Below are 27,004 nucleotides of genomic sequence, written 5' to 3' on the forward strand. Positions count from 1 at the left end.
CCATGCTTTCTGAAGCACCTCCCACTAGTTGGATTGGCTTGATGGGCACTTCTTACATACCATCGGTCAAGCTGCTCACAGCTCAATAGGGTTGAGATCCGGTGACTGTGCTGGCCACTCCATTATAGACAGAATACCAGCGGACTGCTTCTTCCCTAAATAGTTCTTGCACAGTCTGGAGCTTTGCTTTGGGTCATTGTCCTGTTGTAGGAGGAAATTGGCTCCAATTAAGCACCGTCCACAGGGTATGGCATGGCGTTACAAAATGGAGTGATAGCCTTCCTTCTTCAAGATCCCTTTTATCCTGCACAAATCTTCCCATTTACCACCACCAAAGCACCCCCAGACCATCACATTGCCTCCATGCTTCACAGATGGTGTCAAGCACTCCTCCAGCATCTTTACATTTTTTACAGCGTCACGAATTTTCTTCTTTGTGATCCGAACACCTTAAACTTTTCACCTTAAACAATTTCCAATCTCCACAGAAGGGTGGAGGCTGTTATAGCAGCAAAGGGGGAACCAACTCCATATTAATGCACATGATTTAGGAATGAGATTTGATAAGCAGGTGTCCATTTACTTTTGGTCATGTAGTGTAGTTTCGATGGAACATTATCAGATGTGCTGGATGACTGCCAGGGGAAAAAAATAAGATCCTCTTGAAATTACTTAGAACAGAAATAAGTGTTATATAGACTTATTCAGGAAAAGGACCTGACTTTAAAATGGCAGAGAATTAAAAAAAACATTTTGGTCAATATGACACTCTCTGCTTTCCTAGTGTTAAAGTACCCATGTAAGAAGTGTGTTTCAGGCAGAGGCAGGGTCAGCTGTGACCAGGGGTCTCTACTCCTCACCTTAGAGTTGAGGGCACATTGTAATGGAGAGTCGTTGACCTTGTTGTAGATGGTGGTGCTGGCTCCGTTCTGCAGCAGCACCTCAATGATGCCCTCGTAGCCCCACCGGGCTGCGATGTGCAGGGGGGTGTCACCTTTGTCATTCTGGATGTTCAGACGGCACTTGTGCAGGTCATAGTACACCAGGGCTTTAACACACTGAGACACGGATAACACTGTTAGACTGAGAACAATCTCCTCTGAACTACCATAGAGAAGACTGTCAATGCAGGGTGTCATCATCATCCATATACTTATTTAAGGCAGTATCAATACAGATACTGTGACTGCTATCCCATGTACTGTGACTGGTTACATTTCTTCAGCTCTATCACTCAGGTTACCACACAAAGTGGCAGAGTCAAGGCTGTTGGAATAAACTGTGCACTTAAATCCAGATTTTAAATGGAGAGTGACTCCCCAGACTGACGTACATCCTCGTGTCCGTACATACAGGCCAGGTGCAGAGGAGTGTTGCCATTGTTATCCTGGGCACCGGAGTAAGCCTTATAGTGCAAGAGCAGCAGCTGGAGTACAGAGAGAGACAGATGGAGACAAACAGAATGTGAGAAAAATATAAATATGTCAGAGACAATATACAGTTTGTAATAGAAGTATCCTTTTTGTATCTTTATTGTAGCTCTCCTAGCCTGGTTCAAGATCTGTTTAGGAGTAGGCAAGGCAGCACAAACAGATCTGGGACCCGGCTATAGCCGTCCTGCTAGCGTCCTGGCTCACCGTGACTCGCTGGTAGCCCTTCTGGCAGGAGAGGTGTAGGGGTGAGAGGGCATGGTAGTCTGTGGCATTCACCAGAGCTCCCTTAGACACTAGCAGGTCGATCAACAGGGACTGACCTGCCATGGCAAAGACAGGCTTTTTATTTGATTTAGACAGTGGGAAATGAGGGAGACAGATGGAAAGGGATGAACAGTACAGAATGTGGCAGACCAGGAATCCCCTGTTGTGTGGCCTGGAGGCAGTTTTCTGGACAACTTTAGGTACCTCTGAAACAGGTTGGTATCTCTTACCGCAGATAGCAGCGATGTGAAGTGGAGTGTATCCCCTGTCGTCTCGAGAGAAGGGAGTTATGATGGAGGGGTCATTCAGGCTCCTGTAAGCAGACAGAGTTGAAGAATAATCACATTTTCAGTTCCTATATGATTTTAAGCCATTAAAATGGGCAGAAAAGGGAAATGATTATAACAAGATGTAGTGAAAGAAATAACTTTTCCTACTGAGAATATCATTTTTTATGATAGAGGAGTTGTGTGCGTGGGATCGGTACCCACCCAGAGAGACGGAGCTCACAGTGGTCACAGGAGCAGAGGGGGTGGCACCCCTTTACCCCGTCACTCTGGTTCTCACTCAACACACGCTGGACCTCCACCTCGTTACCATTGGCTATGTGCTGCAGAATCCATCAATCCACACACAATCAGCAAAGATAAATAAAAAGGATCAACACACACAATTGATAAAAGAAAAAGAAAAAAAGTTAATCAAATGTTTTCATATTAAAATTAAATGCTGAATGAAATTAGGTGTCCATCTGACGAATGAAGCATTACGTTATGCAGAGTATAGCTTTCTCCCCTTCTAAAGGTCAGGGGACAGGGTTCTCACCTTAAACAGACAGTCTATGGGGGTAGCAGAGTTCTGGGAGAGCAGGTTTATCTTCTGGGTGAAATGCACTTTGTCTTTCAGGTCACCTAAGCCCTGCAAACCTCACACACAGCCATAGTCACTCACTCTGCACAGGGGATGTTTTTAATCAATATTATTTTGGCCTGCTATCACAGGTATTGCAGTGATAAGTTGGCGTATATAAGTCAACAATGTGCTTGGATATCAGCTACAACAACATATGTGCTTGTGGTGTATAAAGCCCTCTTCACAATATTGAGCCAAGCCAAGCAGGCCAGGACTAATGTAATGTAAGAGACACCCTGTGTACTGCACTGTGCTCACCACGCGTCCCTGGCTCAGGCCGAAGTTTCCCTGTCTGATGAACTCCACGGCGGCCTCGAACGACGTCAGGCAGTAGCTCAGCTCCTCCTTGGTGGAATTACAGAAATGGAAGTTCTTGATGTAGCTCAGGTTGGCCATCCTGTAAGAGCATGCTTGTTAGTTTAACATGGATGTTAGTCATGAATTAATGACTGTTTAATTACTAGGTCCAAGTTATTACTAGGTTATAACGCCTTACTCACCAATTGGGGATTTCCGTCTTCACCAGTAAGTACAGAATCACAGACAGAAGGTCGTCTGCACACAGAGCCTCTAAGCTAACTGCATATGGAGAAAAGGGAAATGAAAGAAATTATTAAATGACTGTGGTTGCGTCTAAGTTTCAGTGACTGTGTGATGTTACAACTAGAGCATACAGCAGGGAGAAATGGCTCTTCAAAATGAAGACATAAAACAGCTTCATCCTACAAAACAGGCAAGTGTCCACATAGTCAGTGTAACCTCTCAGACACTCTGCCTTTGTCCTCATTTAGGCTTTAAATTGGTAAATTGGCTGTTTGGCCATCAGAAATTAGGAACGGATTGCAGCACTCTGCAGAGACAGGGCCGGGTTGTTATGTGGCCAACAAGGTTGGATTTGCAAAACAAACTGGACATACACATTAGGCCCCTACAGTGTCTGTTCTGTGGACTGTGTGTACACACCGAGTTATTATATTACCAGGGAGGGCGTGAATAGAACAGACAACAAATCCTGATCTGGGTTACAATGACCAGCCTTGAAAGACTTGTTGGCTGCTTATAATAATGTCATGTCTACATAAAACATTGGTAAATCAGCTTTTTATGCATTTTATGTATTTCTGGATGAAAGCAAACATTTTATTTGATGGTACAACAATCAGCCCATTGACAGTGGAATGCAAATGTGCCTTTAAAATGGAATCCGTCCCATTTGTGATGGTTCCATACAAGTCTGTAACACTGTGTAAACTGCTGCCGATGTGACATGAAATGGCATAGGTAGGATGGACAGAGACAGACATAAAAAACAGACAGACACATACCGGAGTGGCTGGGGGACTGCATGATTGTGAGAGACACCTTCCTGAGGCAGAGCAGTTTGTGTAGAGGAGAGGTGCAGCGGTTCAACTGGCTCAGCTCCCTCTTGGCCCGAGGGATATTTATACTGTAGGAGACATAACACGGAAGTACAACAGGATAACTTAATATTGATACTGTACACGAGTGGAAAGACAAACATACTCCTATAGTCTATAGACACAACAGCACAGGTTATAGTGATGAAATGACCTGATAGGGATCTACTGCTATAAACCTGCTTGACATTATGGAGATCAATAAGGTGTCTGTTCATTTTTGTTTGTGTTGTATGCAGACATGTTTTCTGGCCAGCACAGATTTATAATGTGATGTGCATCACGTTATTGAGTTGTAATCATAAAAAGCAGAAATTAAAAGAGACCATGTGAAAAAAAACTACCTAAATTCAGATTTGACCCCAAAGTCTTTCTGCTGCAGGTCCTGCAGGCCTCTGGTGGTTTTGTTGAAGGCAGAATCCTGTTGGAACAGTGATAATGAACATAGATATTAACCTTCACTGCATGGGAATTCTGGGCCTATAAAATGACAGCATTATCAAATACTGTATAGTATTTAATTACATACCTGGCTGGCTTCAAGAGTCCCCACAAAATTAAAGATGAAATCATGGATACCATGATGTATATACATCTAAAAGAGAAAAATATTTACTGACAACTTAACATAAAAATATATTACATCATTACAGCATCACACAACAGAATTTCACTGATGACCCGAATGAAGAAACAGTCCAAAAAGCACCCAAAGAAGCAGCAGACATGTCAAATTTGAAAGTAAGTGTGAGGGATGGCGACTAGGATAGAACTACCTCAACCGCCTGTTTGAGGAGAGTCATCTGGAGCTCCTGTTTGACCAGCAATTTCTGAAAGGAAGTTTAACAAATCAGCTTTACTTCTTAGTATTATGTCCAATAAGAATGAAACAGGAGAAAATAATTTGAAAATGGGTTTTGCTTTCCGTAGCAAAACATGCTACTCACCAGGCGCGAGTCTCTCAACAAGCACTGAAGACATTTAGTATAAAGAGAATTCACAGAGTCCTGAGGGGAGAGCACGGCTACATGTTAAAGCTGAAGTCATATAACATCTTATTATACGTCTATAGCATACAATACATTAGTGTACATTACTATAGTTTAGCTATTAAATATTATACATTAGTGTGTCATGTTACTGTACACCAAGTGTACAAAACATTATGAACGTCTTCCTAATATTGAGTTGGACCCCTTTTGCCCTCAGAACAGCCTCAATTCGTCGGCGCATAGACTCTACATGGTGTCGAAAGCAGTCTAGCGTCAGATAGGTGTGTTGTTTAGGGTAAGTACTTACGATGTGGTGTCGCAGTCCCTTCTTTTCCTGCTCCTTAAATGAGTGGCAAAAGCTGCTGATGAACTTGTCCAGTTTCACAACATGGCAGCCCAGGAACTCCCTGACATCCTCCACATTCTTCAGATAGTACGGGGCTGGGCTGGGCATCACCTCCACTGTGAGAGAAAATAGGGAGAGAAGAAAGGTGAGAGTGAGATGGTGGCTATAGGTGTTTGTATCTGGTTCAATATGGCCTAAACCATACACTAAGTTAATCAACTTTTGTCACTTTGGAGGAAAGCAGTACTACCTGGGCTTTGGTCGGTGTCGATGGGCCTGGCGATACAGAGGATACTGTAGCTCTGCTCCTTCTCATTATAGAAGGTCTCCTCAAACAGGATGGGCACATTGGCTGGGGCCTGGAACCCTAAGCCCAGTCTCACCAAGCTGTCCTGGATGGTCAGCTCCTATCAGACAGGACAAAAACACACAGGTAGTATCGTTGACCAAGATGTCTTAACCAAGAACGTTCTGCTTTATAGCAGCTGTTTACCCTCCCGGGTGGCGCAGTGGTCTAGGGCACTGCATCGCAGTGCTAGCTGTGCCACCAGAGTCTCTGGGTTCGCGCCCAGCCTGGGCTGGGTTCGCGCCCAGGCTCTGTCGCAGCCGGCCGCAACCGGGAGGTCCGTGGGGCGACGCACAATTGGCATAGCGTCGTCCGGGTTAGGGAGGGTTTGGCCGGTAGGGATATCCTTGTCTCAGTATGTAAAATGTAATAAAATGTATGCACTCTGGATAAGAGCGTCTGCTAAATGACTAAAATGTAATGTAAATGTTTACAATCAACTAAATGGGTATATAGCAGTGAACGCTGCTGAGAGGAGCACTGCTCATAGTAATGGCTGGAACAGAGCTAATGGAATGAAACACATGGAAACCATGTGTTTAATGCATTTGACACCATTCCACTCTAGCCTTTACCACAAGCCTGTCCTCCCCAATTAAGGTGCCACTAACCTCCTGTGGTATAGAGAAAATAAAACTCCATGATATTTTGTGTAGTTGCACCAATGATACAACAGGAACTGTAGCGTTGGCAGATGGATCTTACCTTTCCATCTACAGTCTGATACCCTTCTCCAGATGGGTGTAAAACGTAGGTTTCAAACTGGGCTGCTGTGTATGCACCAAGGGTTAGGCTTCCACAGCATGGCACTAAAACCTGGGGCACAACCACACCATCATCAACAAGGGTAATCAACAATGCTTCTCGTGACTGACTGAGAATGGATTCATCAAAAGGTTTTATTGGTAAAGTACCCACAATAAAAAGCACCTGAGCCGACTGTAAAAATGCTACTTCACATTTAAGCCAGTAGCATTTATTTCTCTGGTACGGCCTACCACCCACACGCGATTCAACACCTATGACAGAGGGTCTGCATGAGATTTCTCTCGCCCCCTCTCCTTCTCTCACTGTAGGAGGTGGTTACTAGACAGAGCTCTCCTTTGAGAACTTCCCAGAACACTAACAGTGGTGAGTCATAGTAATGGTCCAGATGTTATCCTCTATATATTCCTTTGCTAACCACCAAGTAGGCTGAGAACCTTCTAAGTGGCCATTTTCTACCAATGGCAAGACAAACTATTTTGCAAAGCAATAACATGGCCTCCCTCAACTATGAAACATTGACTCTTTTCCTTTATGTTCTTCTTATCTCTGCATAAATGGATGCCCTCGTGCCCTGCAGCTGACTTGCCATAAAGAGAATCTTCAGCCAGTGTGGTACCAAAGTGTCCTGCATTTTCTGGACAGTCGCGCTGGCCTAGCTCAATATGTTGAACCTTTACATTGTGTGATTCTGGTCCAAGTCTACACACAGCTCACAAAGAAGAAACGTCACTCTCTTAAATCCTGCATTTTCAGACAGAGGGGAGTAGTGCATTATAGCTGGAATATGTACTGTATAAGATCATGCAAGCCTGAACACAATAGTTTTATTCTGCTGAGCTTGGTAACATACACAATATAAAAAAGGGCTGAGTACTATAGTACGGCCCCACAGCCACTCACAATGCCATGTAGCTCTGCCACTCTGCTGCACAGGTCGGGTCTCTGCTTCTCCAGTGCCAGGTAAAAAGGGTTCTTCAGGAGGTTCTCATCATACACAGCCATAAGGATCTGGATCTCTGGCTCCTGGGGGGAGGAAAAGAGGTGGACAGTTAACAGTAAATATATGGTAGGAGGGAAGGATTCCATATTAGGTGACTTTGTCTGGCTGACAATTACAACAACAAAAAATGCTTTCATGTTGCTCCATAAGGACGAAGACTCAGCCACGGCTGGACAGAGAACATGTTAGAGTTGTTGACATGAAGTAGCCTAGGTAAGAGCTAAGTGGCTGGTTAGCTAAGGGTTTAGTCCACCAGCCAAATCTCTGTTGAACATGCAGTGTGTTGGCTATTTACGGTAGCAATTTGCCTGGTGACGAGGTTAAGGGTTTGCCAAAGAGGACAAACAGACAGAAGCAGCTAGGTCCAGTGTCCTCTTTCCTGAAGCATCTGAAACCACAACAGGAACAACAAGAATATTGTTCCTGTCTCCAGGGTTGCTCTCCTCCTCCCTCTCCCTAGCCAGCTGCCGCTCAGCTGAGCTCGTTAACGTTCTCAGAAATTACATTACAAAAGCTGGTTCCCCACATAAGTGCATCTCCAGGGCCAGAGATTCTGTATGTGTATATGACATGTTTAGAAGAACTTCATGAAACATCAACCTTTATTAAAGCAGTCAGTCTCTGAGACACACAGCAGGAAGGATCTAACCAACAGGTTGTTAAGGGCTCAATGCAGCATTCTCTCTTTCAATATCAAATCATTTCTGGGTGAAAATTAAGCAATTTACTTTATAATAAATAAATAGCTTCTTAGCAAGAGCATTTTCTCAAGCAAGAATTTACCGATGACTGTCTTGGAGTGGTCTGAGTGGGGAGGGAAAACTGAAGTCATTATTGGCAGAGCGGTTGTGTCTATTGACTAATTTAAAGTGATGTCACCAGGCAGGGCAAAACTCCATCCCATCAAAAAAGTTGGCCTGAAATCTCTGTTTTCAAACAGCTCTAACACTAAAAAGGGCATCAGCATCTTCACAGTATTATTCCAACCTCAATGTAGAAATAAATAAATAAATACAAAATCACATTTGACTGCACCGAGCCTTTACAAAATGTTCCCGAAGCCTCAAATGTTCAGACAGAAGCCTCATCTCCTGTTGAAACTATTTTTCTTTTAATATGAGATTTAGCCAGGTCATATGATGCTGTGGCATCACATCTTCCCTTTTATGTCTCCTTCTGATTTAAAACTCCAATCATTCCATTGGAAAATCATAAATACATCATGTGAGCATCATCCCCAAAATGGAGAACACCTGAATATGAAATCCATTTAAAGTCTCATTGTCTGATTGAGTAGCCTGATCTATTCTCTTGTTTGCGCCGAGTAAAGAGGACTTGAGATGCTGAGCTCAACGTCATCTTTACGAATCGCAGAGAGATAACGCCATGGGGGGGGGGGCACAGACTGGGACAGTCCCACACCACAGTAGAAGAGTGGGACTGTGAGGACTCATCTTAACCTAAACCAGCCTCTTTCGGAGTCGGACTAGGCTTCATAGTAGATCAGCAGTAGCTCAGGCTCAGTGTGAAGACAGAAGCACCATCAACTTCCACCCTCATCTCTCTGCGTGCTCCCTGCCTGGTAGGCTATGGCCTGAAACCCTGCCTGATGGCCTGAAACACTGAAGAATGTGCCGTGTGACCTGTCTGCAAGGTCTGAACTGCCCTGGTTTGGGGAAAACTTCCTTCACACTCGTGACCAGTGGGGAGTGAACTGCACGGCTCGTAAGCATAAAGACATCTGTTTTCTTCAAGATAATGGACAAAGTATTTTCCTTCATCTGACCTTTCATGCTGTTTGGTCAAACTATACATCAATATTACATTGAAACATCTTCTGATGGAAGTCCTTTTGTCTACTATATACAATATACCGTGCATTCAGAAAGTCAAAACTGCTCCAGCTCCTTCAAGTTGGATGGGTTCCACTGGTGTACAGCAATCTAAGTCATACCACAGATTCTCAATTGGATTGAAGTCTGGCCTTTGACTAGGCCATTCCAAGACATGTAAATGTTTACCCTTAAACCACGCGAGTGTTGCTTTAGCAGTATGCTTAGGGTCATTGTCCAGCTGGAAGGTGAACCTCCGTCCCAGTCTCAAATATCTCGAAGACTGAAACAGGTTTCCCTCAAGAATTTCCCTGTATTTAGCACCATCCATCATTCCTTCAATTCTGACCAGTTTCCCAGTCCCTGCCAATGAAAAACATCCCCACAGCATGATGCTGCCACCTCCACCATGCTTCACTGTGGGGATGTTGTTCTCGGGGTGATGAGAGGTATTGAGTTTGCGCCAGACATAGCATTTTCCTTGATGGCCAATAAGCTCAATTTTAGTCTCATCTGATAAGAGTACCTTCTTCCATATGTTTGGGGTGTCTCCCACATGCCTTTTGGCCAACACCAACCGTGTTTGCTTCTTTTTTTCTTTAAGCAATGGCTTTTTTCTGTCCACTCTTCCATAAAGCCCAGCTCTATGGCATGTATGGCTTAAAGTGGTCCTATGGACAGAGGTGCCACAGCGGAGATTGGAGCTTTGCAGCTCATTCAGGGTTATCTTCGGTCTCTTTGTTGCCTCTCTGATGAATGCCCTCCTTGCCTGGTCCGTGAGTTTTGCTGGGCGGCCTTCTCCTGGCAGGTTTGTTGTGGTGCCATATTCTTTTCATTTTTTAATAATGGATTTAAAAATTGGTGCTCTGTGGGATGTTCAAAGTTAGATTTTTTTTTTTATAACCCAACCCTGATCTGTACTTCTCCAAAACTTTGTCCCTGACCTGTTTGGAGAGCTCCTTGGTCTTCATGGTGCCACTTGCTTGGTGGTGCGCCTTGCTTAGTGTTATTGCAGACTCTGGGGACTTTCAGAACAGGTGTATATATACACAGATCATGTGACACTTAAATAAAGTCAACCTGTGTGCAATCTAATTATGTGACAGAAAGGTAATTGGTTGCACCAGATCTTATTTAGGGGCTTCATAGCAAAGGGGGTGAATACACATGCATATACCACTTTTCCGTTTTTTTATTTAATATTTCAAGTCATTTTATTCATTTCACTTCACCAATTTGGACTATTTTGTGCATGTCCATTACATGAAATCCAAATAAAAATCCATTTAGAATTACAGGTTGTAATGCAACAAAATAGGAAAAAACACCAAGGGGGGTGAATACCTTTGCAAGGCACTGTACTTGTCTATATAAAAAAGGTCCCAAAGTTGACAGTTCATGTCAGAGCAAATACCAAGCCATGAGGTCGGAGGAATTGTCCGTAGCGCTCCGAGATAGGATTGTGTCGAGGCACAGATCTGGGGAAGGGAACCAAAATATTTCTGCAGCATTGAAGGTCCCCAAGAACACAATGGCTTCCATCATTCTTAAATGGAAGAAGTTTGGAACCACCTAGACTCTTCCTAGAGCTGGCCGCCTGGCCAAACTGAGCAATTAGGGGAGAAGAGCCTTGGTCAGGGAAGTGACCAAGAACCCGATGGTCACTCTGACAGAGCTCCAGAGCTCTTCTGTGGAGATGGGAGAACCTCCCAGAAGGACAACCATCTCTGCAGCACCAATCAGGCCTTTATGGTAGAGTGGCCAGACGGAAGCCACTACTGAGTACAAGGCACGACAGCCAGCTTGGAGTTTTCCAAAAGACTCTCAGACCATGAGAAACAAGATTCAGGACCTCAGACTGGGGCGAAGGTTCACCTTCCAACAGGACAACGACCATAAGCACACAGCCAAGACAACGCAGGAGTGGCTTCGGGACAAGTCTCTGAATGTCATTTAGTGGCCCAGCCAGAGCCCAGACTTGAACCCAATAGAACATCTCTGGACAGACCTGAAAATAGCTGTGCAGCAAAGCTCTCCATCCAATCTGACAGAGATTGAGAGGATCTGCAGAGAATATATATATAAAATAAAAAAATACAAAATTTAACTTTTTGCTTTATCATTATAGGGCATGGTGTGTAGATTGATGAAGGAAAAAACATAAGGCTGTAACATAACAAAATGTGGAAAAAGTCAAGGTATCTGAAAACTTTTCGAATGCACTGTTTATACAAAAGTATGTGGACAACCCTTCAAAATGACGGCATTCAGCTATTTCAGCCACACTTTTGCTGACAGGTGTATACAATCGCGTACAGCCATGGAATCTCCATAGACAAACATTTACAGTAGAATGGCCTCACTAACTGTCATAGGATGCCACCTTTCCAACAAGTCAGTTTCTCAAATTTCTTCCCCAGTTAACTGTAAGTGCAGTTATTGTGAAGAGGAAACATCTAGGAGCAACAGTGGCTCAGCCGCGAAGTGGTAGGCCACCCAAGCTCACAGAATCGTACCGCTGAGTGCTGAAGCGCGTAAAAAAATAATTTGTCAACACTCACTACTGAGTTCCAAACTGCCTCTGGAAGCAATGTCTGCACAATAACTGTTCGTTGGGAGCTTCATGAAATGGGTTTCCATGGCCGAGCATCCGCACACAAGCCTAAGATCACCATGCGCAACGCCAAGCGTCAGCTGGTGTAGTGTAAAGCTTGCCGCCATTGTACTCTGGAGCAGTGGAAAAGTGTTCTCAGGAGTGATGAATCACGCTTCACCATCTGGCAGTGCGATGGACAAATCTTTTTTTGGCAGATGCCAGGAGAACGCTACCTGCCAGAATGCAGTGCCCACTGTAAAGTTTGGTGGAGGAGGAACAATGGTCTGCGGCGGTTTTTCCATGGTTCAGGCTAGGCACATTACATCCAGTGAAGGGAAGTCAACGCTACAGCATACACTGACATGCTATACGATGCTGTGCTTCCAACTTTGTGGCATTTTGGTGAAGGACCTTTACCGTTTCAGCATAACAATTCCCTTGCGCACAAAGCGAGGTCCATACATAAAATGGTTTGTCAAGATTGGTGTGGAAGAACTTGACTGGCCCACACAGAGCCCTGACCTCAACCCCATCAAACACCTTAAGGATGAATTGGAACGCTAACTGCGAGCCAGGCCTAATAGCCCAACATAAGTGCCCGACCTCACTAATGCTCATGGCTGAATGGAATCAAGTCCCCAAAGCAAATGTTCCAACATCTAGTGGAAAGCCTTCCCAGAGCAGTGGAGGCTGTTATACAGTAGCAGCAACAGAGGGACCAACTCCATATTAATGCCCATAATTTAGGAATGAGATGTTAGACAAGCATGTGTCCACATACTTTTGGTCATGTAGTGTACATTGATTTCACACGGTTGTTAGCGTATAGTACTTCTCTGTTAAAAGCAAACTGACCTCTAGCCAGTAAAGAACAAGCGTATCACCTAATTTGAAGAGGCACCCGTAACACTTTTCTGAAAGACAACACTTGTCTAACATTCTTGCCTTTGTTTTGACTAGCTCTAGAATAAACAAAGTTAAAAATAGCAACATCCTCTCTTAAGGCCTGTTTTAGGTTAGTAGTCTATTGGATTAGACTTATCGTGCCAGATCTCATCTTGAAAACAAGTGCCTTCAACCTGTTTTATCTATAATGAAAGACACTTGTGAGAACAGTCAAGTACACTTTACAAATAGACTGGAGGCAATCCCATGCCTGGCTACCAAAAATGACAAATGTTGGAGACAAAACATAGGCCAGCCTAAACAATCAAATCCTAGGGAAATGATACCAAGTGGAGCACATAACCAGGTTGGTCCACTACCTAAGGCGACATGTTACAATAGAAGGTCCCATGTTGTAACACACTGATCAATAGACTCCTTCAAGATGAGCAGTAACAATGATTGCAATTCAAACAAGAAGGTTTTAAAAACGTACTGATTCAAATGTACTTGAAATGAATAGGCCTATAATTTCCTCTGCCAAAGCTATGGCAATGTTTGCAGAGTTGGACTCTGGTTTTAATTCCCCAATACAGCTAACATCCATCCTGTTGTTTCCATGGAAAGAAGTGTACCCAGGCGAAAGCACATTCGTCGACAACATAGGCCTATCATAGATTACTGGAGTAAATTTGAAACGTTGTGTCAGCCCCAAGATCAACTGAAATGGACACTGCATCATATGATCATGTGCTTGTCCAACAGAAAAAAATAAATGCAATGGATTTAATGTACAAGGCTAATTTAGAGTTATCACTAATTTAGTATCCCACGGATAACAAGCCAAAACTGTATACAATTTGATGTCCACACAAATCAGATTTCACGGACGACAGTCTTAAATGTGCTCATCAAAGGCTCTGTAAAACCATGGTGTCTTGAATGTGAACCACAATACCGACAATTACTGCATAGGCTTGCAGGTATGATGCATGACTGACCTCATGGTCAGGAATAGAGCTTACCAGCTTGTAGTTATAAAAAATGGAAATTAGTTACCTCTGGTTTGTTTGACCATTCCATTCAGCCAGCGGCGTTCTCCATCCATCACGTAGACAGGAAGAAACTCTCCGGAATAGAAAAGGTGGAGGGGTATGTTTCATGATGCTGTGATTGTGGTAACATACAGAAACTCAAGTCCTTTGGTTCTCCCGATCTGGAATACCTCACCATCAAATGCAGACTGCATTACCTCCCAAAATAATTTTATTCGGTCATCGTCACTGCCATGTATATTCCCCAACAAGCCGACGGCTCTCAAGAAGCTACACTGGACTTTGTGCAAACTGGAAAATGCATATCCCGAGGCTGCATTTATAGTAGCTGGGGACTTTAATAAAATAAACATGAGGAAAATGCTATCGAAATTTTATCAACACATCTCCTGTACTACACGCGAATCAAAACTCTGGATCATTGCTACTCTACCTTCCGGGATGACTAAAAGTCCCTCCTCCGCCCTCCTTTTGAAAAATCATATCATACCTCCATTCCATTCAGGGTGGCAGGTAGCCTAGCGGTTAGAGCATTGTGCCAGTAACTGAAAAGTCGCAAGTTTGAATACCTGAGTCAACACGGTGAAAAATATGTCAATGTGCCCTTGAGCAAGGCACTTAACCCCAATTTGCTCCAGGGCGGCCATACTACTATGGCTGACCCTGTACAACATTTTATTTCACTGTACCTATCTGGTATATGTGACAAAGCATGGTTTATTTTTGCAAATCGCCACCAATAGGCAGAAACTTAAGCAGGAAGCACCCGTGGTAAGGACTGTTCAATGTTAGTCTGACCAATCGGAATCTATGCTTCAAGATTGTTTTGATCACACGGACTGGGAAATGTTCGGGTAGTTCATCAGGACGTGCATAGAGGATGTTGTTTCCACTGTAACGATTATAACTTATCCAGACCAAAAACAGTGGACAGTAATCATGAAATGCTTTGAGGCTAGTTAAGGATCATATCATCTCCACCTTACCCGACACCCTAACCTCACTACAATTTGCATACCGTGCCAACTAATCCACGGACAACGCAATCGGGGGTACAATAGTGCACAGGTTGAAAACTTCCAGGAATAGGTTATATATATATATATATATATATATATATATATATATAGGTTATATATATATATATACTGCAAAATTACACTTGATATATTGCAGGTAAGGGGTGTAATGTGTTTGCAATTTTCAGGCTGTAAGAGACAGTCAAAGTTCAATATCATACAAATACTTGCTTTGGAAGTGGACAAAAATATGGCCTGGGACAATGCTCACAAGACAGCATTGAAATCAATAATAGCTGGCCAGATCAAGGGGCACAAATTACTCTAGCAATGTAAGCAATGTTCTGCCAATTGGACATCTATCATTCCCTGCAAATAGAGACTTATTAGTAAGTGGACTGCGCAAGCTACATGGGTAGAGGTTTCAGTGCCAGATTTTTGTATTAACTACATTAATACGTTAGCTAGCCCAAGATGCACTCTTAAAAGAGCCTACCGTTACTCCTTAATTTAACGTATGTTATTTACAAAAGTAGACTGGCAGCCAAACAGACAAATCAAATCAAGTGTTATTGGCCACATACGCATACTTAGTAGATGTAATTGCGTGTGTAACGACATGCTTGTATACTCCATCTAAACATGAATAGATTCTCAATTGTGATACTTTTCTAAAAGATATATATATATTTTCAGATCACATCAAAATAACATCACAAATGCAAAATGAATGGGTTTATCACAGTTGCAGCTGACATTTTTTCAGTGACAAGTTTCTGGCGGCCTTCTTCCGTTACACAGGTGTTAGGAGCACGCTAGATAGCACAGGTGGTCTCTTTCGTAAACACAACCCATAACATTGCGATATGGCCGTGTGGCAACACTAACCATATAAAAGGTGTATCAATTTAACCTTTTGTTTTCATAAAATTATTTATTGGCGATATGAAAGATAAGGTCCTTATGCTTCCAAAACCGCACCGCAAGCAATGCGTGTACATGTTCAGACCTAGCATCAGGGCTTTTAACAAAACTCCCTCGTACAGAAGACGCCTTCGTCCAATGATTTATGTGTAATGGAACTGAGTCATGATCAAGGGCTAACACGCTGCTTATCTTTCAGCTATCTAGCTACAGTAGTTAGCTAGCTAGCTCACAGCAACAACGACGTCGGCTTGCATTTAACGTTACATTCATACAAACACAATATGTCCATTAACTTACCTCTATTTGCTAAACCCTGAGGAATCGCATTGCAAAATGCACTTCTTCAAAAGACTTGCAGTAAACAGAAGTCACCACCTGATCCACCGATGGCTGTCAACACTAACACCAGTCTCCATAATTTACTACTATTCTGCAAGCAGCAATAAAGGTGACGTCACTATCGTAATGAGGGACCCTTCCAAATTAAAGCCCATATTTCAAACCATTGCATGGTTAACTAATTCAAAATATATATTTTAATCAACGTCGATATGTATTGTTTGTAAGCAAATGCAAGACGGAATTTATATATATATATATATTTTTTTAAACATTAAGCCCACTCCTGAAAAATAAAATGTAAAGACTGGTATGTTGACAATATTGGGATTATAAGAAAACAAATATTGTGCTGATGTAAAAGTGGGGTTTGGAGTACTCGGTAGGGTCTGTAGACCTGTAGTCTGTTGCAATTTCATGGGGCGGTGAAAAATACGAAGTGTTATTGACCTTTTACTACACCCAAATTCAGCATGTCTTTGTAAGGCGACTCTTATTTTGAAAAAAAAAAATCCGCGATCGTGATGACAGCATTATATCCTGCTGCATGGAGAACGGTAATCCCTCATTTGATGAGGAAAACAAACGCGAGTTCGATTTTGTCAACAAATCAGGTGATGGTTCCCCGATTTACCGCAAACCAATCCTGCTACTCCGGGACAAATTGTTCAGCGGCCTGGCTCAAATCATCAACAGAAAGGATAACTCTCCACTGCGCATAATGAAGCCAAGTTACACTGTAAATCAACATACAGTATAATACTAAAAAGGCCTTTACTGCTCTCTAACACGTTCTTGAACTTGATTTGCAGAATAACATAGGTTTAAGTGTTTATTTCACAGTGTAATGTAATAAAATGTTGCAATGCCAGTGTGCAATCGGGATACTTAAAGTGTACGTGACCTTTTACTTTTTTCTAATCCATCACTTATTCAAAATGAGCTGTGATTTGTATTTTATATTCTAACATGAAACAAGGTTTTAATCAGCAACACAGTGACTACAGTGAAAGTTTAGGCCTCAATGGCAGAGGCTCTAGAAACCACTGGGAGCTAATGTCACAGGTCCCCTACCTACCCATGGTAAACAATTCGTTTGTAATAGAAGGCCCTTTCAATATATTTAAAATGGGCCCAAATTAGGCATGTACAGTGCATTCAGGAAGCATTCACACCCCTTGACTATTTGCACATTTTGGAGTGACAGCCTGAATTTCAATTTCAATACCCCAAAATGTCAGTGGAATTGTTTTTATTACATTTTTTTACAAATGAATACAAATCTGAAATGTTTTGAGTCAATAAGTTTGACCCTTTTGTTCTTGCAAGCATAAATAAATTCAGGTGTAACATTTTGCTTAACTTACAAATTGCATGGGCTCATTCTGTGCCATCAGTGTTTAACATGATTTTTGAATTCCTACCTCATCTCTGTACCCCACACATACAGATAATTGTAAGGTCCCTCAAACGAGCAGTGAATTTCAAAGATTCAACCAGAGAGGTTTTCCAATGCCTCGCAAAGGTCACCTTTTGGTAGATGGGTAAATATAAAAAAAGCAGACATTGAATAGCTCTTTGAGCATGGTGGAGTAATTAATTACACTTTAGATGGTGTATAAATACACCCAGTCGCTACAAAGATACAGGTGTCCTTCCTAACTCAGTTGCCGGAGAGGAAGGAAACCACTCAGTGACTAAAACAGTTAGAGTTTATTGGCTGTGATAGAAGAAAACTGAGGATGGATCAACTACATTGTAGTTACACCACATTATTAACCTAATTGACAAAGTGAAAAGAAGGAAGTCTGCACATGTTTGGGGCATATCCAACACATCACTGAGTACCACTTCATATTTTCAAGCATGGTGGTGGCTGCATCATGTTATAGGTAGGGAGTGTTTTAGGATAAAAAGAAACAAAATAAAGCTAAGCACATGCAAAAATCATAGAGGAAAACCTGGTTCAGTCTGCTTTTCAACAGACACTGGGAGACAAATTCACCTTTCAGCAAGACAACAACCTAAAACGCAAGACCAAGTATACACTGGAGTTGCTTACCAAGATGACATTGAATGTGCCGGAGTGGCCTAGTTACAGTTTTGACTAAAATTGTCTTGAAAATCTATGGCAAGACTTAAAATTTGGCTGTCTAGCAACAATCAACATGACATAACTTGAAGACTGTAATCTCTGCCAAAGGTGATTCTAACATGTATTGACTCCGGGGTGTGAATACTTATGTAAATGAGATATGTTTTTTTAATTTATTGAAAATGAAATAGATATTTTTTTTAAAAAAGTGTTTTAACTTTGTCATGAAAAAAAATACATTTTTAATTCTGGCTGTTACAACAAAATGCAGAATAAGTCAAGGGATATGAATTACTTTCTGAATAGTCTATATCAGACATACACTGCCACCTGCTGATAAAGGTACAATGTTGAAATGTGTGTTAGTGAAAAGAGGAAGTAGGAAAGCAGCTATTAGATTTTGAAGCATGTCCATTCATGAGAGCCCACCAATGTCTACCGACCATACCCCGTTCACCTCTTTACAGGTATTGTAATAAGTAGAAATGTTGCATGTTTGGTGTTCCAGTAGTTATTAGGGTGATCCAGTTCTAAGTGTAATAAACAAATTATAACAGGAAAATTCAAGAAACAAAGAACTTTAATTTAACCAAAAAACAAAGCTTTACATGGATTGAGACAAAAAAAGCAATATAATATGATAGATGTTAATTAACAAGATCACACAAGCTACATGGGTAGAGGTTTCCGTGACAGATTTTTTGCCACAACATCAGCGCCCTCTTCAATAACTAACAAATGCCTCATTAGTAATCAACAAACGCCCATTTGGACTACACACAAATATGACCATTCTGTGAAAAGGTGAGACTCTCACGAACATGGGCCTCACAAGACTCCTCTGAAGGTCCCCCCAGGACCAGTTAAAAAAATGAAAGGAAGTATATACAGTTGTGGCCAAAAGTTTTGAGAATGACAAATATTCATTTTCAAAGTCTGCTGCCTCAGTTTGCATGATGGCAATTTGCATATACTCCAGAATGTTATGAAGAGTGATCAGATGAATTGCAAAGCCCCTCTTTGCCATGCAAATAAACTGAATCCCCCCAAAAAACATTTCCACTGCATTTCAGCCCTGTCACAAAAGGACCAGCTGACATGTCAGTGATCCTCTCGTTAACACAGGTGTGAGTGTTGACGAGGGCAAGGCTGGAGATCACTCTGTCATGCTGATCGAGTTTGAATAACAGAGTGGAAGCTTCAAAAGGAGGGTGGTGCTTGGAATCATTGTTCTTCCTCAGTCAACCATGGTTACCTGGAAGGAAACACGTGCCGTCATCATTGCTTTGCACAAAAAGGGCTTCACATGCAAGGATATTGCTGCCCGTAAGATTGCACCTAAATCAACCATTTATCGGATCATCAAGAACTTCAAGGAGAGCGGTTCAATTGTTGTGAAGAAGGCTTCAGGGCGCCCATGAAAGTCCAGCAAGCTCCGGGACCGTCTCCTAAAGTTGATTCAGCTGCGGGATTGGGGCACCACCAGTACAGAGCTTGCTCAGGAATGGCAACAGGCAGGTATGAGTGCATCTGCACGCACAGTGAGGCAAATACTTTTGGAGGATGGCCTGGTGTCAAGAAGGGCAGCAAAGAAGCCACTTCTCTCCAGGAAGAACATCAGGGACAGACTGATATTCTGCAAAAGGTACAGGGATTGGACTGCTGAGGACTGGGGTAAAGTCATTTTCTCTGATGAATCCCCTTTCCGATTGTTGTTTGGGGCATCCGGAAAAAAGCTTGTCCGGAGAAGACAAGGTGAGCGCTACCTTCAGTCCTGTGTCATGCCAACAGTAAAGCATCCTGAGACCATTCATGTGTGGGGTTGCTTCTCAGCCAAGGGAGAGGGCTCACTCATAATTTTGACAAAACATCAATATTTTGGGTCCATGGCCAAGAAACTCCCCAGACCTTAATCCCATTGAGAACTTGTGGTCAATCCTCAAGAGGCAGGTGGACAAACAAAACCCCACAAATTCCGACAAACTCCAAGCATTGATTATGCAAGAATGGGCTGCCATCAGTCAGGATGTGGCCCAGAAGTTAATTGACAGCATGCCAGGGCGAATTGCAGAGGTCTTGAAAAAGAAGGGTCAACACTGCAAATATTGACTCTCTGCATCAACTTCATGTAATTGTCAATAAAAGCCTTTGACACTTATGAAATGCTTGTAATTATACTTCAGTATTCCATAGTAACATCTGACAAATATCTAAAGAAGTTAGAAGTTAGAAAGCAAACTTTGTGAAAATTAATATTTGTCATTCTCAAAACTTAGTCGTGGCCAAAAGTTAACAGTTTAGTGACAAAAATAAGGGGTTAAATACATGTACAAATAAAAATGTTTCCTGATCTTTCTTATACTGTAGCTCTCAGATATAGGACAGACACTTCAGAACAAACTTCCTTTAGATTTTTTGGGAGGGATATCTGTTGTTCCATGTAGTAAATCTGTTATTCAATGCGTTTATATGGGCTAATAGCAGTAAAGCCAAATAAATCATTTTTATTTTTCATTTTTTCATTTTTCATATATATTTTTTGATACTTCAAGGGCTCTTAAAATTCTAACTCAAATTGCCAAATGATCCTATGACATTCTGTAAATAATTCCATATATTTTAGCAGAACCCCCCCTTACACAGGGCTTAGACTGTAACAGGTGAAACGGAGTTTGACCAACAAAAAAAAGAATCCATATGAAGGAAATCCGTCGCAAGTCCCAAATTAGAAAATAACATTTGTTTCTTTCCCTGTAAGCGGTCTATGGACAAGGTATGACAACAATCCAAGATTTAGTTTCCTTGGCACCGTTTTCAAATGGTAATATTTTTGCATTTGTAGCACAAATCCCTTTCAAGTCATAATATTTATATTAGCATTTTTTTTGGCACATTATGTCCAAATTATCCTAAATTATCAAACAATGATTGTGTAGCTCAACTAATTTACTTATAGATGATTTGGACCTGATGCACTAAAAATGCTAATTTAGGTACCATGACTTGCAGGGGATTTGTGCCACAAATGCTAAAATGAAAGCACTTTTTACAACAGCAAGTGCTTCACAGTGACACAGCCTAACCCTCCAAAGAACAAGCAGAAGCCCAGAGGCAAGGAAAAATGCCCAGATGGAAGAAACCTTGAGAGGAACCAGACTATGGCAAAAACACTAACAGAACCATATTTTAAAGCTGCTATCAGCAGTTGAAACAAAATGTACTCCTCACCCATTTCGGTAAAAAGCTGAGGAATGGGGCTGGAAAAATGTAACCACTCAAATTCATAGAGCTATTGATGCAAGGACTGACCAGTCATGATATAAAAATTATAGTTTAACCATGTTGAGGCTATATAAATGTTTACATTTACTTTGTGAACAAACATTGGAGGACAACAAGCTTATATTTTGGGTTCTGATGGGGTACAACAATTGAACTAAGCTCATAAGGGATTTATAAGTTATATTCTTCAAGAATCAATGGGTACATATTTAAGTCCAAAAATGGATGTATCAACTGCAGATTGACCATTTAAATCTACATTTAATCTACATGCTTGGGTGAAATTAATCTACAATGGCTGCGTTTATACAGGCAGCCCAATTTAGTTTTGTGCACAATTACAGTGCACTATTACAGTGCATTCAGAAAGTATTCAGCTCCCTGGACTTTTTCCACATTTTGTTACGTTACAGCCTTATTCTAAAATGGATTAAAAAAAGGTACATACATTTTTTCTTCAGTCACTCAGTTAAAAAGGCACATGATAGCTCGCTTGGAGTTTACCAAAAGGCATCTAAAGATCTCTGACCATGAGAAACAAGATTCTCTGGTCTGATGAAACCAAGATTTAACTCTTTGGCCTGAATGCCAAGCGTCACGTCTGGAGGAAACCTGGCACCATCCCTACGGTGAAGCATGGTGGTGGCACCATCATACTGTGGGGATGTTTTTCAGCGGCAGGGAAGGGGAGACTAGTCAGGATCGAGGGAAAGAGGAATGGAGCAAAGTACAGAGAGATTCTTGATGAAAACCTGCTCCAGAGCACTGAGGACTTCAGACTGGTGCTAAGGTTCACCTTCCAACAGGACAATGACCCTAAGCACACAGCCAAGACAATGCAGGAGTGGCTTCGGGACAAGTCTGAATGTCCTTGTGTGGCCCAGCCAGAGCCCGGACTTGAACCCGATCGAACATCTCTGGAGAGATCTGAAAATAGCTGTGCAGCGACTCTCCCCATCCAATCTGACAGAGCTTGAGATGATTTGCAGATAACAAAATGGGAGAAACTCCCCAAATATCCCCAAGTGTGCCAAGCTTGTAGCGTCATACTCAAGAAGGCTTGAGGCTGTAATTGCTGCCAAAGGTGTTTCAAAAGTACTGAGTCTGAATACTTACATAAATGTCAAATCAATTGTATAAATTTGCAAACATTTCTAAAAACCTGTTTTTGCTTTGTCATTATGGGGTATTGTGTGTAGAATGATGAGGGAAAAAAATGTCTAATCAATTTTAGAATAAGGCTGTAATGTAATAAAATGTGGAAAAAGTCAAGGGATCGGAAAACTTACCGAATGCACTGTATTGGCAAAAGATCTGATCGGTCAAAAAACTCATGTGGCAAAAGATCAGAATTGGGATGTAAACGCAGCCTTTGAGTTGTTTATGTAGGCCAGAGCCCTATACTATGTACATGGTTGCACGAGTTAGTGAGGTGAGGTAACTTGGACCAACTCAGAGTTCAACTCGGGATAACCGGTACGACAAAAGTGACCTTTTAGCCAGGTAAATTTCTATGGCAACGAATCCTTCAGAACTAACCTGCTCCCAGGCAGGCTAACTCAGGGCTACATTTTTATACTGAATTGTCTGAGCTGTGAGTTGAGGAACAATAAAAACAGATTCCCTCCCACTTGCAAAGATTGAGTCCTAATCTCCTTCATTTGAAGAAGGCTGATTAAATATTCTATTAAAATGTAATGTTTTTGTGTTAAAAAATGATGTTCAAATACCTATCACATTTGAAACGTAACTCACAGTATAACTTGTGTATGACTTAAAACAAATATTTTATCGCTAGTAAAGATGTTGATGCATTAATAAACACACCAAAGATGGCATTACCAATAAGTAATACAATAAAGACGGCACTTCTACAAGCTTATTTCACACCACAGCCTGCTAAATTTGACAGATAACTTTTTCATTTTGAAATCGGCACAAATTTAAAATGTGGCACCGACTCGCCCATGGACTGATATTTCAGCATTGTCTCAATTAAGAGTTTGAGTAGCCATATGCGGCATGCACAGGAGTTAGCGGCAGGCAGACGAGCAATATCTAGTCAGTACGGATTAAGCCGGATCCGGAATGTGAGGCTAACTGAACCTGGCTAGCTTTAGAAAACCTTGAGTAGAATATAACTTCAATCGTTCTATACCTCTCTGTAGTGACAGCATCCACGATAATCCATTGTTTACTATTGCTACAGCTAGCTTGATTAGATAAACTAACCATTTAATTTAGAGAAATTCCAAGTGTTTACATGTTTAACTACACAACCCACTCCACACTTCGTAAGGGTGTTTTTATATATAGCTTTGAACTTCATTGTACTGCTGAAAGGTTCATTTCTACCATAGAAGACTACTGATAGAGTAGCTGTTGTTTTGTTAACTTTTATTTTGAATGCTTTATTAAGGCCAAAGTAAATCTTTTGGTTCTTCTAGCGGAACTTGGGTCATACCGAATTGGTCCATGTATTGAAAGTAAAATCATTGATATTAGTTTACAAAGCAACTATTCCAAAACCATTCCACTTTAATTGAAAAATCACAGCAAAAATGCATGTAGTCTGAAAGAACGATAGACTGAAAGTTGATTAATGGTCATTAAGATTATTGGAAAAAAAATACAAAGTTACATAATGGAGCTTTAAATGCCTCATGAGTAAAGCACAACCGTCGGTCTTTATCATAATGCAAAATATTTTGGTTTTATTACACTATTGTTTACAAATGACAATAATGTAAACAAACAATGTATAGCTTGGATGTCATGGACTGGTCCTCTCAGTTGTTAGAGCATGTCTCTTGCAACACCAGGATAGTTGGTTCAATTCCTAGGACCACTCGTACGTAAAAGAATGATGTACGAAGCACACATGACTACGTCGCTGTGGATAAAAGCGTCTGGTAAATGGCATATATACTGTTAGTCCTTGCACGCAGTCTATGAATTTAAGGGGTTACATTTTACTAGCCCCATCCCTCAGCTGTATGCCGAAACAAGTGACAGGGCAGCAGTTTTTCAAATCCCAGAATGTAGCTTTAATCCGTTTCTGACATTTCTGTCAAGTAGACACGTGCTTGAAAACAAGGACTGGTTCAGTATGAAAGAAGTTAAAGGGTGTTCGCAAGCCAGTTCTAAATAGCATTAACACAATGACTGGACGTCTATGGGTATCTGCTAGTTTGGCAATTCCTTAGTAGTAAGTACTTTGATGTACCAATGTCGTAACAGATTTGAATACGCCATCATTATTCTCAATTCACTTGTGTTGAGTCTGATCGCATAACATCAAAAAATCGTTAAACAATAAACCTGAAAATATGGAATTGTCATATGAAATGTGCTAAAACAGCCAAAGAGATGCGTCCTTCAAGCAGACATGAACGAAAAGTGTATAATAACTAACTGGCTGAATGTATGTATTTTTGGGGGATTGGCACTAGGTTCTTCTCAGTTGATGATTAGAGGGAGGATCGATGAGGGCCGTCTGTCTGCAGTCAGTCACTGCTACTGTCTGAGCTCACGTAGCAGCCTTCCTCCCCAGTGTGCCCCACAAAGCAGAGACCTGGGGAACACCAGCAACAGAACAAGGTGGTCAGTCAGAACTACACTGTATTTGCAAAAGTATGTGAACACCCCTTCAAATGAGTGAATTTGGCTATTTCAACCACACCATTGCTGACAGGTGACTAAAATTGAGCACACTGCCATGCAATCTCTATAGACAAACATTGGCAGTAGAATGGCCTTACTGAAGAGCTCAGTGACTTTCAACGTGGCACCGTCATAGGATGCCACCTTTCCCAACAAGTCAGTACGTCAAATTTCTACCTTGCTAGAGCTTCCCCAGTCAACTGTTAGTGCAGTTATTGTGAAGTGGAGACATCTAGGAGCAACAACGGCTCAGCCGTGAATTGGTAGGCTACACAAGCTCATAGAACGGGACCACAGAGTGCTGAAGCGCGTAAAAATTGTCTGTCCTCGGTTGCAACACATACTACTGATTTCCAAACTGCCTCTGGAAGCAACGTCAGCGCAAGCCCTGTTCATCGGGAGTTTCCTGAAATGGGTTTCCATGGCCGAGCAGCCGCACACAAGCCTAAAATCACCATGTGCAATGCCAAGCGTCGGCTGGAGTGGTGTAAACCTGGCTGGTTTATCATGATTCAGGCTAGGCACCTTACATCCAGTGAAGGGAAGTCAATGCTACAGCATATGCCAGGAGAACTCTACCTGCCCAAATGGCGTTTTTCTTTTACCCCAACACGGTTAATCCAAAACCACGCCCGTTAATCAGAGGGGCGTTCTACTATGCTTCCATTGGCTAGCTAGCATTGTCTCACTCACAGGCGATCAGAGCAGAGACAGTGACCTTCCAAGGTAAGGATGGAAAGTGTAATTTAACAATTAGCTGCCTACAGTAATGCAGGCCTATTATCATCATGTTTGGTAACATTTGCCCATGTATTTATTTTCAGAGTTTGAATGAGTTGTAAAAATGTCTCAGAGACCTCTTCTGAATTCCCTCTATTGCAGGTCAGCTAAGTTAACCTAGGCTACTTAACGTTACTAGCTCGGTATTTGAAGTTGTTATATTATCATTGGTAGTCTATTATCAGGTAAAAACATTCTTATTATTCATAATTTCTCAAATATTTATAAGCAAATCATTCAGTCGAACTGTCATGTTCCTGACCTGTTTTCTGTTAGTTTTTCTATGTGTTAGTTGGTCAGGACGTGAGTTTGGGTGGGCAGTCTATGTTTTGTGTTTCTATGTTGGTTTTTGGGTACCTGATATGGTTCTCAATTAGAGGCAGGTGGTTTTCATCTCCTCTGATTGAGAATCATATTAAGGTACCGTAATTGCTGGACTATTAAGCGCACCTGAATATAAGCCGCACCCACTGAATAAAAAAAAAAAAAAGTATTTTGTACATAAATAAGCCGCACGTGTCTATAAGCCGCAGGTGCCTACCGGTACATTGAAACAAATGAACTTTACACAGCCTTTAAACGAAACACAGCTTGTAACAAAAATAAATAGGCTTTAACGAAACACGTCTTGTAACAAAAATAAATAGGCGTTAACGAAACAGGCTTGTAACATTTAATTTAATTTTAAATAGCAGTAAACAGTAGCCTACCAAGAAAGTCCTTGGTCACTATCTTCCTCCTGTGCACTGAAACCACTGAAGTCATCTCCTTTGGTGTCGGAGTTGAATAGCCTCAGAATTGCTTCATCCGATGTTGGATCGTTTTCATTGTGCTCTCCTCACTTTCATCCGGAGGCAAATTCCCCGCTGAGCTTATGCTGCCCTCTTCAATACGTAGCAGCTCCACGCTGTCAGGACCCACTGGCAGACTTGACCATAAATCGCTCTTCGCATGCGGCCCGTTTTAGTGAAGGATTTCTCCCCACTTGTCATCCAAGCCTCATTTTCTAGTTCGGGCCATCTGCTTTTCTTTCCTCTGAAAGCTTTTGTTGT

General features: G+C 41.8%; 2 protein-coding genes across 2 annotated transcripts in view; both read right to left on the reverse strand.

Annotated features, from left to right (window-relative positions):
• Positions 1–16,241, reverse strand: part of LOC129862127 (ankyrin repeat domain-containing protein 27-like) — a 29,659-nt gene extending 13,418 nt beyond the window's left edge. Inside the window, 19 exon segments of the mRNA XM_055933496.1 lie at positions 861–1,058; positions 1,334–1,426; positions 1,638–1,753; positions 1,928–2,010; positions 2,189–2,307; positions 2,523–2,615; positions 2,868–3,006; positions 3,110–3,188; positions 3,935–4,056; positions 4,372–4,448; positions 4,557–4,622; positions 4,804–4,857; positions 4,975–5,034; positions 5,327–5,481; positions 5,616–5,772; positions 6,417–6,527; positions 7,380–7,502; positions 13,852–13,920; positions 16,091–16,241. Of these exon segments, the coding sequence (XP_055789471.1) occupies positions 861–1,058; positions 1,334–1,426; positions 1,638–1,753; positions 1,928–2,010; positions 2,189–2,307; positions 2,523–2,615; positions 2,868–3,006; positions 3,110–3,188; positions 3,935–4,056; positions 4,372–4,448; positions 4,557–4,622; positions 4,804–4,857; positions 4,975–5,034; positions 5,327–5,481; positions 5,616–5,772; positions 6,417–6,527; positions 7,380–7,502; positions 13,852–13,875 (1,869 nt within the window). The 5' untranslated portion in view covers positions 13,876–13,920; positions 16,091–16,241.
• A 2,548-nt stretch (positions 16,242–18,789) lies between these two features.
• Positions 18,790–27,004, reverse strand: part of tdrd12 (tudor domain containing 12) — a 41,530-nt gene continuing 33,315 nt past the window's right edge. The window contains exon 35 of the mRNA XM_055933497.1: positions 18,790–25,083. Within this exon, the coding sequence (XP_055789472.1) occupies positions 25,016–25,083 (68 nt within the window). The 3' untranslated portion in view covers positions 18,790–25,015. The remainder of the gene's footprint in view (positions 25,084–27,004) is intronic.

Source organism: Salvelinus fontinalis, chromosome 9 (assembly GCF_029448725.1).
Source record: "Salvelinus fontinalis isolate EN_2023a chromosome 9, ASM2944872v1, whole genome shotgun sequence".
Taxonomy (NCBI): Eukaryota; Metazoa; Chordata; class Actinopteri; order Salmoniformes; family Salmonidae; genus Salvelinus; species Salvelinus fontinalis.